This window comes from Nycticebus coucang, chromosome 5 (assembly GCF_027406575.1).
Source record: "Nycticebus coucang isolate mNycCou1 chromosome 5, mNycCou1.pri, whole genome shotgun sequence".
NCBI lineage: Eukaryota > Metazoa > Chordata > Mammalia > Primates > Lorisidae > Nycticebus > Nycticebus coucang.
The window spans coordinates 87,395,436-87,410,203 of NC_069784.1; the positions used below are offsets into that span (position 1 = coordinate 87,395,436).

The 14,768-nt window shown below is 41.0% G+C and overlaps 1 protein-coding gene across 3 annotated transcripts in view; it reads right to left on the reverse strand.

Moving 5' to 3' along the window:
* Window positions 1-14,768, reverse strand: part of SLC22A16 (solute carrier family 22 member 16) — a 38,556-nt gene that overhangs the window by 6,480 nt on the left and 17,308 nt on the right. For all 3 annotated transcript variants that reach the window (XM_053592841.1, XM_053592843.1, XM_053592842.1), the window contains exons 3-6: window positions 13,410-13,527; window positions 7,161-7,686; window positions 4,107-4,234; window positions 962-1,071 (exon numbers count right to left, since the gene is read on the reverse strand). In XM_053592841.1, coding sequence (XP_053448816.1) covers window positions 962-1,071; window positions 4,107-4,234; window positions 7,161-7,686; window positions 13,410-13,527 — 882 coding nt within the window. The remainder of the gene's footprint in view (window positions 1-961; window positions 1,072-4,106; window positions 4,235-7,160; window positions 7,687-13,409; window positions 13,528-14,768) is intronic.

Genomic DNA, 14,768 nt, shown 5'->3' on the forward strand with positions numbered 1-14,768 from the left:
TAAGTGTAACCCCTGGTGCCTGATGTTCCTCAGGTCAAGGACAGACCCATGCAGGACGGTGGTCCCGTAAGATTTTTTTTTTTTTTTTTTGTAGAGAAAGAGTCTCACTTTATCACCCTCGGTAGAATATCATGGCCTCACACAACTCACAGCAACCTCCAACTTCTGGGCTTGGCGATTCTCTTGCCTCAGCCTCCTGAAGCTGGGACTACAGGCGCCCACCACAACGTTGGCCCAGCTATTTTTTTTTTTTTTTTTTTTTTGGTGCAGTTTGGCCAGGGCTGGGTTTGAACCCGCCGCCCTCGCTATATGGGGCTGGTGCTCTACCCACTGAGCCACAGGCACTGTCATAAGATTTTGACATTGTACTTGCTTTTCATGTTTAGACATGTTTAGATACAAATACATCGTGTTACAATTGCCTATGGTATTCAGTCCAGTCACATGTTGTACAAGTTTGTAGCCTGGCAGCAATAGGTTATGCCATAGCCTAGGTGTGCAGGAGGCTGCCCCACGAAGGTTTGTGCAAGTACATTCTCTGAAGCTTACACAATGACGAAATCACCCAAGGATGCATTTCTCAGCGGGTGTCCCCATCATTAAGCAGTCTTCACCGTGTTTACTTCATCAATTAGCTCTTGAAATTTTTAAGTGAATTGTACATTTTTCACTTAAATGTTAGCTTCCAAATTGGTGAAATTAGCTATGGCCCATACTAATTTCATTTAAAATTTGAAACGGTCTTTAGGATAATAGTGTGTTATTTCAACATAATTTCTTTAATACCCTTGCTAATAAGGTGATAGACAAAGCCTCAGATTGAGAATTTCAGAAAATGTAATTTTCCCACATCTCAGAGTTCCAGGTAACTTCTGTGAAAAGAAAGCATTTATATCTGAAGGCTAAATATAATGAAATAACACACAAGTGCAAGATAACAGGAAAAGTAAATAATCCTTACCTTACAACGGTTGGATACAGCTCAGCCGTATAAAGATAGATAAGGCCAAACACTGCCCCGATGGCAAATTTTCCAGCCATAGTTGCCACCACACTCCAAATAAAATAATTCTGAAAATAATTTAGTAAGATCTATCATAAATTATATTTTTAAAATGAAAATGTAAAATCTTTAAAATTATTACTTAAAACTTTCTAAGTCCTTCAATGTTTTTCAGGACAATGAAGAATTTTATTTTCCTGTTTTCATTTATTTTGTAAACTGTACTCATGGTCTTCAAAAGCTTTCCATCTTTATTTTGCCTCACCACCACCCCCGACCCACCAACACTGGAAGTTTGAACTGTGCAGAAAAGCTGGTTGGGAAGACTGCTTTGGAATGAGACATGCCCAGACAGTGCTGGTTGCACCAATAAAGAACCCATTCCCTCTGGAATTAATCCAGAATGATTCAAGGAGCTATAAAAACCAACTATGCACCTTTGGTGCATCTTACAAGGGTACATGTGAAATTTACTAAATGTAGAATATAAATATCGTAACAATAACTAAGAAAATGCCGTGAAGGCTATGTTAACCAGTTTGATGAAAATATTTCAAATTGTATATGAAACCAGCACATTGTACCCCATGATTGCATTAATGTACACAGCTGTGATTTAAAACAAACAAACAAAAAACCAACTATGCCCTTTGTGGCAGTAATCCCTGGTTTACAAATTATCTTCAGAAAATAATTTGAACTATTAGTACAGATTCATTTTCTCTCTCTCTCCTCTCTCCTCTCTCCTCTCTCTCCTCTTTTGGCTGATACATTCCTCAACAGCAAAACCTGTCAATATCTCCCAGGTTTCTGCTATTCTGAATGTGTTCCACTTCCAGCAGTGGCCAGCAAAGTCCTCCCGTATTCTAAAATCCTCTCTTCTCCCATCTTTCAGCTGGATGTTGAGACCCAGGGTGACCCTTGGGGTTCATGTGTTAAGGACGGCAGTGCCTGTTTTAGCTTGCATCTCTGAATGACTCCATGGAGCCAGACATTCCCACCACAAGAACTGCAGCCAACCAGGTACACCCACATTTCTATGACCAAGAAATAAATATCTATTATGTTAAGGCACTGAGATTTTAAGATGCCTCCCTTAGAGCAGCTAGTGTCACCTTTATTATTATCATAGACAATATTTATTAAAAAAATTAACATGATACAAAAAAATAATTTGTACTGTGTTGACATTACCATCTTGGGAAAAATTTTATCATAGGGGAGAGATTTGTAGTTGGGATTAATTTCTACATCTAGAAATCTCCATCAGCCACTTTGCTGTCTTCCTTATTACTGTAGAACTGAAAGGTTCTTGGGTTCCCCTAAATTTTCACCAGCTCAAAGGCAGTTAGCATCAACTCAACTAGTATAATAGCAAACTAATTTTTTTTTTTTTTTTTTTAATTTGGCCAGGGCTGGGTTTGAACCCGCCACCTCCGGCATATGGGACCGGCGCCCTACCCGCTGAGCCACAGGCGCCGCCTAGCAAACTAATTTTTTAAAGACATGGATAAAATTCCTTCAAACTGGCAGTGATGACCTTGTGCCAAGTAGTTTTATTTCACTCAGTTGGTTGCATATCAATCATCTGGAAATTTCAGTTACAAAACATTTGGCTCACCAACAGTAGTAATTAAGTAAAGGCTATAAGGGAAGTAGCTCGTCAGCTTAAATTAAATTTCAAGCAATATGCAAAACTTAAAAATGCTTTGCTCTAAATCTTGATATACTATTGCTTAATAATTATATAATCACTGGAGAATCACATAGAATATTTTGGAGTATTGTTATAGTGATATTTTCCAAATCAAGAATTAAAATACAGGTTCTGATAACATCTTTCAGGGGAAGAGAAGAAGCTCTTCTGTATGCAAGAAGTGTTCTGGAGGATGTAGTTTGCCAAGATACAGGAATGTGAAAGTCATTTCAGTAGTTTATGACAGTGTTTCTTACTAGGAAACTGCATTTTTGAAAAGCAATCTCTTCCGGGGATTTATGGATACTGAAAAATTGGAAACTTCTCATCTACTGCAATAACAAACAAGAGCACTTAAATTGGAACAATCCTGGCTGGGCATGGTGGCTCACACCTGTAATCCTAACACTCTGGGAGGATAAAGGAGGACTGCTTGAGCTCAGGAGTGTGAGGCCAGCCTGAGTAAGAGTGAGACCCCATGTCTACTAAAAATAATAATAAAAAAAAACTAGCTGGGCACTGTGGCAGGAACCTGTCATCCCAACTATTTGGGAGGCTAAGGCAGGAAGACTGCTTGAACCCAAGAATTTAAAGTTACTATGAGTTAGGCTGAGGCCATGGCACTCTAGCCTGGGCAACAGAGTAACACCCTATGTCCAAAAAAAAAAAAATTGGAACAATCCCAAGTGGCTCATCATATCCTTCAGATGTCTCCATGGCTTCCTCCCTCATCAGGTTGCTATTTACATGTCGCCTTCTCTGACAGGCACATAATCCTTGAAGACTCTAGACAAATAGTACCCACACGTGGCCTCTCTTTCTCTCTAATTTACACACACACACACACACACACGGGGAGAAAGGAGAGGGAGTGAGACATATTCTCTATTCTTCCTCCTGTTTTGTTTGTCTTCGTTACCCTTACAGAAATTTGACTCACTGTGTGTCCCCAGCCCTCAGCACAGAATAGATGCTGACTAAATCTTTGTGCACCGAGTAAATGAACGTGTGCACGTTAATATGAGGATAATCACTGGAAAGTATGATCAGCTTCTCTCACACAAGATTGTTATGTCTATAAAATACAACACTGATTATCTCTGGGAAGTGGGATTATGGGCTTTTTAAAAATTTTTCTTTTTTTCCTTAAATTCTCTATAATGAATATAAATTATATAATAGAGGAAGAATGTTTTTTGTTTTTTTTTTTGCCATTTTATTTTTGTATGTGTACACATTTGCTTAAACTTAGTGGAGGAAGAATGTTTTTAAACATTTGTAAATATTATGTATATACTCTGTCCACATGTCTGAATTGAACATCATGCTGTCATAAGTTAAAAATCTCCCCATCAAACTATCATACAACAACTCATTGTTCCCTGAAGAAAACATCAAATAACTCACCCGGGGGATCACCATAATCACACCACACGTCAGTGCACTGGAGAAAAGGGAGAAGGCCAGGACGTTTCTTCTCCCCACCTTGTCCATCCCCATGTGCACGAAGGTGTAGGCAGGAATTTCCACTGCACCTGTCATGGAGCAAAAGACCCTCTATAAAGGTCATGGAACAAAAGACCCACAGGGGACCCCACTTTCTAATTCACCATGTGGAAGGAATGATCCATCCTCTCCTCACTTTACAGGGGCCTTTAGAAATTATCTGAGCATAGCCCAAGAGGCAGCAAACTCTACCGCCTTTTAACTCACTGGAGCAAGGACAAGGGTTTCCTGGGAGATGCTCTCGGGCTGATTATCTGCCTCGCACCTGCAAATGGCACAAAACCAGAGCTGAAATTCCCTCCAGCCCCAAACCATCTCAGGAGATGAAAACCTGTTCAAAAATCTCACAGCAGAGAGCTACTGACCTGCAGTCCACTCCACCTGTCAGGAGATCACACGCAGGAAGGGAGAATGGGGACATGAAAACTCCACAGCAGTAGATAGTGTATAACCTCAGGGGCAGTTTTGTATTTATGAGATTGCCCAGTTTCTTAAGAGTTTATATCTCCAGGAAAATTAAGGAACAGTATCACAAGGATCTAAACTGTATCACGAAGATCTAAACCCCCAGCTTTCCTAACCTGTACCACGCGCACGCCACTCACCCGACCTCTTACCACTGGCTGCTTGCTCTGTTCTAGAACACTGTGTAACTTCTCACATGGACATGGAGAATGAGTTTGGGGTCAACATGGGCTCTTTCTACAAACTTGTTAGTTTGCCCCAAAAGAGTGAGGTTTTTTTTTTTTCTTAAAATGCCTTCTTTTGTAATTCCTGTTAAGCTATAATAAAAACAGATGTATCATCAGAAAACTTTAATGAGATCTTTAAAAGCAGGATGTTCTGAGGTAATATAAAATACCGGCAGCCTACGTAGAAATAACCAGGAATTAAAAGTAGATGGATAAAGAGTGATTCCTAATGTTTCTCTCATATTTGGTTCAAATTTGGCTTATGCTAGATGTCATGTCTCAAACAATCCAAAGCCATTTTAACCTGCTATTTAAATAAAAGAAGTATGACAACATAAACTGTGCAGGCAACTGTATTTCACCACTGAAAATCTCTAAATTAAGGACACCTGAAATTCGAAAGATACCAGCTCTAAGATACATTACATTTTAAAAGAAAAGCAACTTACAAATAACAATATGTAGTGAATGACCTCATTTATGTTAAAACATAAAGAAAGCATTTATATGAACAAATGTATGGAAATGTAACTCCAGAGATGTGAAAGGGTACAAGCCAACATAATAGAAGTTACCTCTGGGCTCAGTGCCCATAGCACAGGGGCTACGGCACCAGCCACATACACCAGGGCTGGCAGGTTCAAATCCGGCCCAGGCCAGCTAAACAACAATGACAACTGCAACAACAACAAAATAATAGCCGGTGCTGTGGTGGGTGCCTGTCGTCCCAGCTACTTGGGAGGCTAAGGCAAGAGAATCAATCAATGGAGCCCAAGAATTTGAGGTTGCTGGGAGCTGTGACTCCACGGCACTCTACCCAGGGTGACATAGAGAGGTGACAGGAAGGAAGGGGGAGACTAAATGCTTCTGACTGCATTTTTTCAAAAAGAAAATACAAATGATCTTCAAAAAAGAATCACGCAAAGTGGTTACTATGAAAAAACTATGCCTGGATTTCAAAAATATTTCACAGCAAAATAAATTATACTAACTAGTTATAACATGTCTGAACAGGATCTAGTTTGAGGCATTAGGAATGTAAGACATCAATTTGAAAAAGCTGCTCTCAGAGCTGTATGAATTTAGCTAAAATGGAAACAAAAACGAACATAAAATGTATGGTGAAGCGTGGAAAGATGGTGAAATTGGTGAAATCACTGATACTTTATGAAAATTTTATGGGGATAGTGCCCCAAAGAAGTCAGCAGTTTACAAATGGAAAACTCTTCTTAAGAAGGGAAGAGATGATGTTGAAGATCAAGCCCACATCGGCAGACCTTCCACGTCAATTTGCAAGGGAAAAATTAATCTTGTTTGTGACCTAATTGGAGAGGACCAACAATTAACAGTATAAACAATAGCCAACATCACAGACATCTCAACTGGTTCAGCTTACACAATTCAGATTGAAAAATTAAAATTGAGCAAACTTTCAACTTGATGGCTACCAAAACTGTTAAACCCAGATCAGCTGCAGACAGGGGCAGAGCTTCCAATGGAAGTTTTAAACAACTGGGATCAAAATCCTGAAGCACTTCTTTGAAGAACTGTAACAAGAGATGAAATATGGTTTTACCAGTGATATCCTAAAGAGAAGCAGAAGGTAATGGCTACCATGAGGTAGAAGTCACGGGGGGATGTTCGAGGCATTTTGCTGTTGACTTTCTGGAGCGCCAAACAACAATCACATCTGCTTACTAGAGCAATGTTTTGAGACGTTAGCCAAAGCTTTAGCAGAACAACACCTTCCCCTCCATGACAACACACCTACTTGTCCCTCTCATCAAACAAGGGTGATTTTGAGAGTTTTGATGGGAAGTCATTAGGCATCCGCCTTATGGTCCTGATTTGGCTCCTGCTATTTCTTAACATCACAGAATCTACAAAGGGCGCCTATTTATCTTCAGCTAATAAAGTAAAAAAAGACTCTGCAGTCTCAGTTAAAGCCCCAAAATCCTCGCTTCTTTAGGGGTGGACTAAATGGCTGGTAGCATTGATGACAAGTGTCCTTGAACTTGACAGAGCTTATGTTGAGAATAATGTCTGTAGTTTTTATTTTTTATCTTTAATTCCATTTTTCCATGAACTCTTTGAAGTTCACAAACTTCATATGTACATTTGTGATACAACAGCACTAAAAGATATCCTAATACTGTGGTTGGCAGTATTGTTTCTGATAGAAAAAAAGACTATTAAAAACAAACTAAAACCATGGCGGAGATCTCACTTCATTGCCACAGTTAAATACATTCTGACTACTTACCCAGGAGGAAGAGGTTTAAGTATTCATTGCCTCCTAAATTAAGAGAATTAAAGGAAAAGGAGTAGAATCCCAAACTCCCCGTGAACCAAATTAGCCAAACGATAAGCGTCCTTGTTGACACGGTACAGTCATAGAACAGATATAACACGTTGTTTGTCTTAATTTCCGGGGAGCTACTGCGAACGGGATCATCCAGAGCTAAAAGTTCCGACAGTTTACAGGAGCTCACCCCGTTCCACTTGGCAATCATATCAACTATCTTTTGTGCTTCCTTGTATCTTCCCCCTGAGAGAAGCCAAAAAGGTGTCTCTGGGAGCATCCAACAGCACAGGACGAAGGGGACAGTCACTGTGGAGAGGATCATCTGATAAATCCACCAGGTCCTGACCAAGTAGCCTGTGAAGGCCACCACCATTGTTCCAATTGCAAAAAAGGAATGCAAATGGATAGAGGCCCACGCCCGAGACTTCATTCCGACAAATTCCATCACGTAGACAAACGCCACCACGAGATAACCACTTGCAGACTGAAAAACAAACAAGGGGGCAAATTTAAGATCACATTTATAACCACTGAGGGGGCTGAGCTCTCTGTAAATTGCATGTAGCTACAAAAGAAAATGACAGAGAGTTGCTTTCTGAAACCCATATCTCACTGGGTTTTTTTTTGAGACGGAGTCTCACTCTGTCACCCTCAGTAGAGTGCTGTGGCGTCACAGCTCACAGCAACCTCAAACTCTTGGACTCAAGCGATTCTCCTGCCTAAGCCTTCCGAGTAGCTGGGACCATAGGTACCCACCACAACACCAGGCTATTTTTATTTTATTATTATTTTGTTGTTGTTGTAGTTGTCATTGTTGTTTAGCAGGCCCGGGCCAGGCTTGAACCCGCCAGCCTCGGTGTATGTGTCCAGCGCCCCACTCACTGAGCTATGGGCACAGAGCCAGAAACCCATATCTGATTTATAAATGGCATTCAAGGCCAGGCACGGTGGCTCATGCCTATAATCCTAGCACTCTGGGAGGCTGAGGCAGGTGGATTGCTTCAGTTCACAAGTTTGAGACCAGCCTGAGCAAGAGTGAGACTCCATCTCTAAAAATAGCCAGGTCTTGTGGCCAGTACCTATAGACCCAGCTACTTGGGAGGCTGAGGCAAGAGGATCGCTTGAGCCCAAGAGTTTGAAGTTGCTGTGAGCTATGATGCCACAACACTTACTAGAGGCAAGACAGTGAGACTCTGTCTCTAAATAAATAAATTAAATTAAATGGCATTCGACCTGATCCATCTTCCTTCTTTAGATGTGTCGTTTCATCTTTCCCCACCCTCTGCACCCCAGATGACAAAACTTAAGAGATTATTTACAATATAAGTTAGACACTGCCTTTTATTTAAATGGTCTGTATCCATGGTATCATGGATTTATTTCTCAGCTCCTTTTAAGAGCACATGTCAATTTATCTGTACACAGAAGGTCCTTATTGTTAAATCCTAATGGTTAAGTGTAAATAAAAATGTATGCTAACTAGTGGAAAGAAATTTGATAAAAACTTTGACCACAGCAACAAAAAATAGACAAATTAGCCTTCAGGAAAATTAAAACTATTGTGCATCAAAGGACACTGTCAACAGTGTGAAAAAGTAATCTACAGAATTGGAGGAAATATTTGTAAATCACATATCTGATAAAGCATCATATAGAGAACTCCTAAGACTCAACAGCAAGAAATAAAAATAATACAACTCAAAAATGGAAAAATAGGGGAAAGGCTAGAGTAGACATTTCCCTGAAGAAGAAATACAAATGTCCATTAATCATTAGGTAAATGCAAATAAAAATGTCAATAAGATATCACCTCATAGTCAATAGGATAACTACTACTAAAAAAAAACACACACACAAAAGAATAAGCCTTGGTGGGAATGTGGAGAAACTGGGGCCCCTGGGTGCTTCTGGTAGGAATGTAAAATGGTATTGTCTCAATGGAAAACAAAATGGTAATTCCTAAGAAAAATAAGAAATAGAATTACCTATCATCCTCAATCCCACTTCTGGGCATATCCCCAAAGAAACTGAAAGCAGAATCTCAAAGAGGTGCCTGCACCTCTCTGCTCATAGCAGAGTTAGTCCCAATAGTAAAACAGGGAGGCAGCCTGAGTGTCTATCAACAGATGACCAGATGAGAAAAGTGTAGTATATACATACAATTAAATATTATTCAGCCTTAAAACGAAAGGAAATTCTGATTCATGCTACAACAGGAATGAATCTTGAGAATATCATGCTAATTGAAATAAGCTGGTCACAAAAGGCAAATACTATCTGAATCTCTTTAAGTAAGGTACCTAAAGTAGTCAAAATCATACAGGTAGAAAATATTATAAGATGGTGGTTGTCAGGGGCTGAGGACAGGAGGAACGAGTTGTTGCTTAACGAACACAGGTTCAGTTTTGCAAAATGAGTTCTTGGTGGTGGTAACTGCACAGTGTAAATGTACTTAACTGACCTGTAAACGCCAATCACCCCAGGAATGGATCAACAAACTGAGGAATATGTATGACTATCTTAATGGCTAAGATGGTCAATTTTATATTATGTATATTTTTACCACAATAAAAAATTTAAAGAAAAACTTCATTTTGAAAATATGCCTATCTTTAACAAAATTTAGACTGTACTAACAATTTGTGATCATTCTTGGAATAAATAAAGAATGCATCAGATGGCAGGTTTTTTTTGGGGGGGGGAGATGGGGGTTAAAGGGATTATAATTTTTCCTCCAAAAACTATTTTGCATCTGTCTTTTACAACAAAAATCAGTTAATATTTACAAAATTGTCTTAGAGCATCATTGATTTTCCCCAGAGGCTTCTGTTAATCCTTTGATATTTGGATCATACCCCTTTGACGGTTTTTAGTATCCTAGCAGATGTTAATTTCTTCAGAAGTTAACTGGTCTATCTCTGCCAGATCCCAGCTGGTCAAGGGTCTGGGGGAGGACTCTGGCAATCATCCCCCATTGCTCTTAAAGACTTTTTTAAAAATTTCAGATTAATGTGAGGGTACGATTAGGTTACAGTGTTTGCATTGTTCCGCAGAGTCCCTTGAGGTGTGCCATGTGCCCTTACATTGTGCCCATTAAGTGGGAGCACACCGATTCCCCTCCCTCTGCCCCTCTCCCTCCTTCCCCAACTTTAATTGAGTTTTTCTCTTGTGTGGGTGTGTGTGAGATAGTCTACTGGCTTCATATTAGTATTGAGTACACTGGGTACAAGATTTTCCATTCTTGTGATGCTTTACTAAAGAGAATGTGTTTCAACTCCATCCAGGTTAATACGAAAGATGTAAATTCTCCATCTTTCTATGGCTCAATAGTATTCCATGGCATACACATACCACAATTTGTTGATCCATTCCTGGGGTGAGGGGCATTTAGATTGTTTCCACATCTTGGCAATTGTAAATTGGCTCTTAAAGACTTTTTATAATCACACTTCTTGTGTAGGATTTGCAATCACCTCCATCAGAGACTCACAAAGAGGCTGGCCCTCAAGGACGTTCTGGCCATGAGAAGACTCACCCTGGCAGGAAGGGGGACGTGCTGCTTACGGACTGCTGCATTCCTGGTCACTTTGTCATTTTTGTGTTTGCTGCTATTACAGCAGACAAACACAGATTTTGAAAATCTTCAAATACTGCAAATGGTCCAGTTAAATCAAGTGGTAACATCAGGCCCTGCCGGGGTTTTCAGTCTAGCTGTCTCTCCTGAGTCCACTCCCGCCCCACTGGCGAGGCTCTATTCCTTGCTCCTGCTTCAACCCCTCCTCACAGAGCATGCAGAGTGACCATTTGCCCTGACCCGAGCCGCTTCGGTGCATTTCCATCACTTTGGGAGATTGAGCTAAATCTTGACCATCCTATGAGGTCCTGCCTAACGGTCCCCACCTCGTCAGCCACATCAATACAGCTCACCTATTCCGTTTGCATTCTTTCTCATCTCAGGGCCCTCTCACTTGCTGCTACCTTGACTAGAATCTTCTTCCCTCACCCACCCCTCAGAACTAAAAGTCTCTTATCCTACAGGCCCCAGTAGAGCACGCCCTCGCCCCCCGCCCCCGACTGCTATGCCCTCATTGTTGACATTATATAGTTAGTTCTAAGGATGGCTGGTCATTCGCCATCTTGCCATTCCCACTAGGCCGTAGGGTTATGGCAACAGCTGGGTCTGGTTTACTTAGCGTTACGTGACATAGGCAGACCAGTAAATGTGTTGAGTAAAGGAATCTGACTGCATTTCCCATACTCAGAATTCTACCAAAATCCATTTCCCATGAAAATCAAAGGAAATAATCACAGAAAATTAAGGCCACATTTCACAGACGAATTCCATGGGTGCGGCCTCATTTTCTTAGTTCTAGAAACCACGTGCAGTATTTTGCAAAACTGAAACACACATTTTCAGAAGTTATCTTTATAAGTCTTCCCAAAGAAGTCCTTCAGCCTTCCATGGCACCTGTGCCTCTGTGGGACTGTCAGTCAGCCCCACCAGAAGGTCTCGCTCACCAAATCTCACTCTGGAATTACGAGCTGTGTTCTTAGTGGAAATAGAACTACTAGTTGCTATCTTTTGTATTTAAAGCTCTTTACATTCCTAAATAGATGTATTTACTGTTTTGTTTTTTTAAAGGACAACACCTTCAATTCTCCTAAATTTATTTTTATTTTTACTTTTTTTAGAGACAGTCTCACTTTGTCGCCCTCAGTAGAGTGCCGTGGCGTCACAGCTCACAGCAACCTCCAGTTCTTGGGCTTGGCGATTCTCTTGCCTCAGCCTCCCAAGTAGCTGGGACTACAGGCACCCGCCACAACACCCAGCTATTTTTTGTTGCAGTTTGATGGGGGCCAGGTTTGAACCCACCACCCTCGGTATATGGGGTTGGTGCCCTACCCACTGAGCCACAGGTGCTGCCCCTCCTAAATTTATTTTTATGCATTCTCCTGGGTCATCCATGTGGCTTCTTAGAAAACCTTTCTTTTTTCTTTCCTTTCTTTTCTTTTCTTTTTTTTTTTTTTTTTTTGAGACAGTCTCACTATTTTGCACTCAACAGAGCGCTGTGATGCCACAGCTCACAGCAACCTCAAACTCTTGGGCTTAAGCAATTCTCTTGCCTCAGCCTCCCAGTAGCTGGGACTACAGGTGCCCACCAACCACAACACCCAGCTGTTTTTTTGTTACTGTTGTCATTGTTGTTTAGCAGGCCCTGGCCAGGTTCAAACCTACCAGCGCTCTAACCACCGAACTCCAGGCACTGAGCCAAGGAAACTTTTCCATCCCTCACTAAAGACTCCAAAGCTGAACACACCACCTTGTTTTCTGAGGGGACCAGCGACCTCCTGTGAGACTGAAGTCCTTGGCTTCACTCCAGACGCTCAGATCATCCATCCTGCTGCTCTGTGTTAAGCAAGATCACAAGCTCTTCACCCAAGAAAAAAACTTCCTTCCATTTTCCTTGATCAGTGATCACCAATGACATCTCCAATCCTTGCTACTGTGGTTTGACATGAATAGTTTGGGAACCTGTCTGGAATCCTCGCTGGTTAGGGAAACATCTTCCTTGCTCGTCCACTTTCAGCACCAGCTACCACTGGGAAGCCTGCCTGCTCCGTGCCAGGTGCTACCCCGCAGACTTTTACATTTAATCTCACTGAGGCCTGATAACAACCTAGCAAAACAGGGATGATTTTCTACAGATGAGAAATCACAGGCCAAAGAGGATAACATGTTTGCTCAAGGTCATACAGCTAACAAGCCACCGTATGGCAGAGCTGGTATTAAACTCAGGCCCTTACCATGGCACTCTTCTGCTCCGTATAATACTGCGTATTATACAATTAACTTTAACTATGCATCTTAACTCCCTGTTTGGTTCATGTGCACAGGTCCTGACTAGATGAATATAATTGCTCAGAAATAAAATAATGCTTTAGTAATTGTGAGCTGCAGGCCACATGCCAGGCATACAGTCAAACAAAAAGTTCCTGCCTAGTGAATAATGATTTTTCATTTTAATGAGTCCCATTCTAAACATAAGGCATTAATATCCCACATCTGCAGTGAATAGGGATTAGTCCCTGATCTCTCTCACTAGATCCTAAATGAGCAAAACTAAGAGAGTAAATGTTTAACATGGAAATATTGCAGCGGAATTAAAGAGGTAAAAAAAAAAAAAAACAAAAACAGCAACAACTCACCATGGCAAGAAAAAAGCGCACAGCTATGAAGCTGTAATAATCAGCTGTAAACGCCACTGCTATTCCAAACAAAAATATGGCAGTGCTTGTGGACCACAGGACCACTCGTCGTCCTAGCCTGAAAAATAAGAACCACACGGTGGAAGAAGCAAGGGGTAGTTGTAACAGTTTAAACATCCACTCCGATTCATGACGAGAAGTGTTACTTACATGTTTAATAGCTTATATATTTGATTGTTGATATTCATTTATTTACATTGGGTAAACTGTTGAGTTGGGTGAATGATTCATTTAAGAGACCAGCCTTTCAGTGGCGAGGCCTCCACACAAGCTGCTAGTATACATGAACGGTCACACTGAGTCATCCTCACCGGGCCCCCTAACCTGGAATTGAGGAGTAGAGGAAAAGGAATTTGCCATTTCCCTCCCAGGGCTTTTGCTCTCTATTGATCACCTTCCCTGCCAAGCTGGCTCTGCCCAGGAAGGTTGTGACAGCTGTTGGCAAGCCCCTCTAAAAACAAAGCTCTTGCCATCTCCTGCTCCTAGAATAAGGTGCTTATTTACCCTACATTTTCATAACTGAGGGAGGCATTTCTTTGTCTAAAAAGCAAGTAATATTTCTGACATACTTTTAAAATTGCGGCATTATTCAAATGCCATAAAATTCAACCTTTTTAGGTATATGTTTTTAGTATATTCACCAGTTTGTGCAACCATCACTCTCTAATTCCAGGATGAATATATTAATCACCCTGAAAATAAACTGTGTTTGGAGCCATCGCTCCCCATTCCCTGCTCCCCCAGCCCCTGACGACCACTAATCTACTTTCCGTCTCTATAGATTTGCCTGTTCCGGGACATTTTACACAAGTGGAATCAAACACTATGAGGCCTTTCACTTTAGCATTATGGTTTCAAGGTTCACTTGTGTTGTAACCTGAACTTGTACTTCATTCCGCTTTACGTCTGGGTAGCGTGTATTATATAGACTTACCACATTTTGTTTATTTGCCCATCAGTTCACAGACATCTGGGTTATTTCTACTTTTTGGCTATTATGAATAATGCTGCTCCAAACATTCATGAACAAGATTTGTATGAACTTATGTTTTCAATTCTCTTGGGTGGATACCTAGTAGTGGAATTCCTAGGTCACATCTGTTTGAAGAACTCCCAAACCCCGTTTTTACATTCCCACCAGTAATGTCTGAGGGTTCCAGTTTCACCCGCTTCCCATCCACACCTGCCGTTCTGATTCTTGCCATCCTAGTGAGTGTGCTGTAGGGTCTCACAGTGGTTTTGATTTACATTTCCCTAATTTATTAATGACATTGAGCATCTTTTCAACGGCTTATTGGC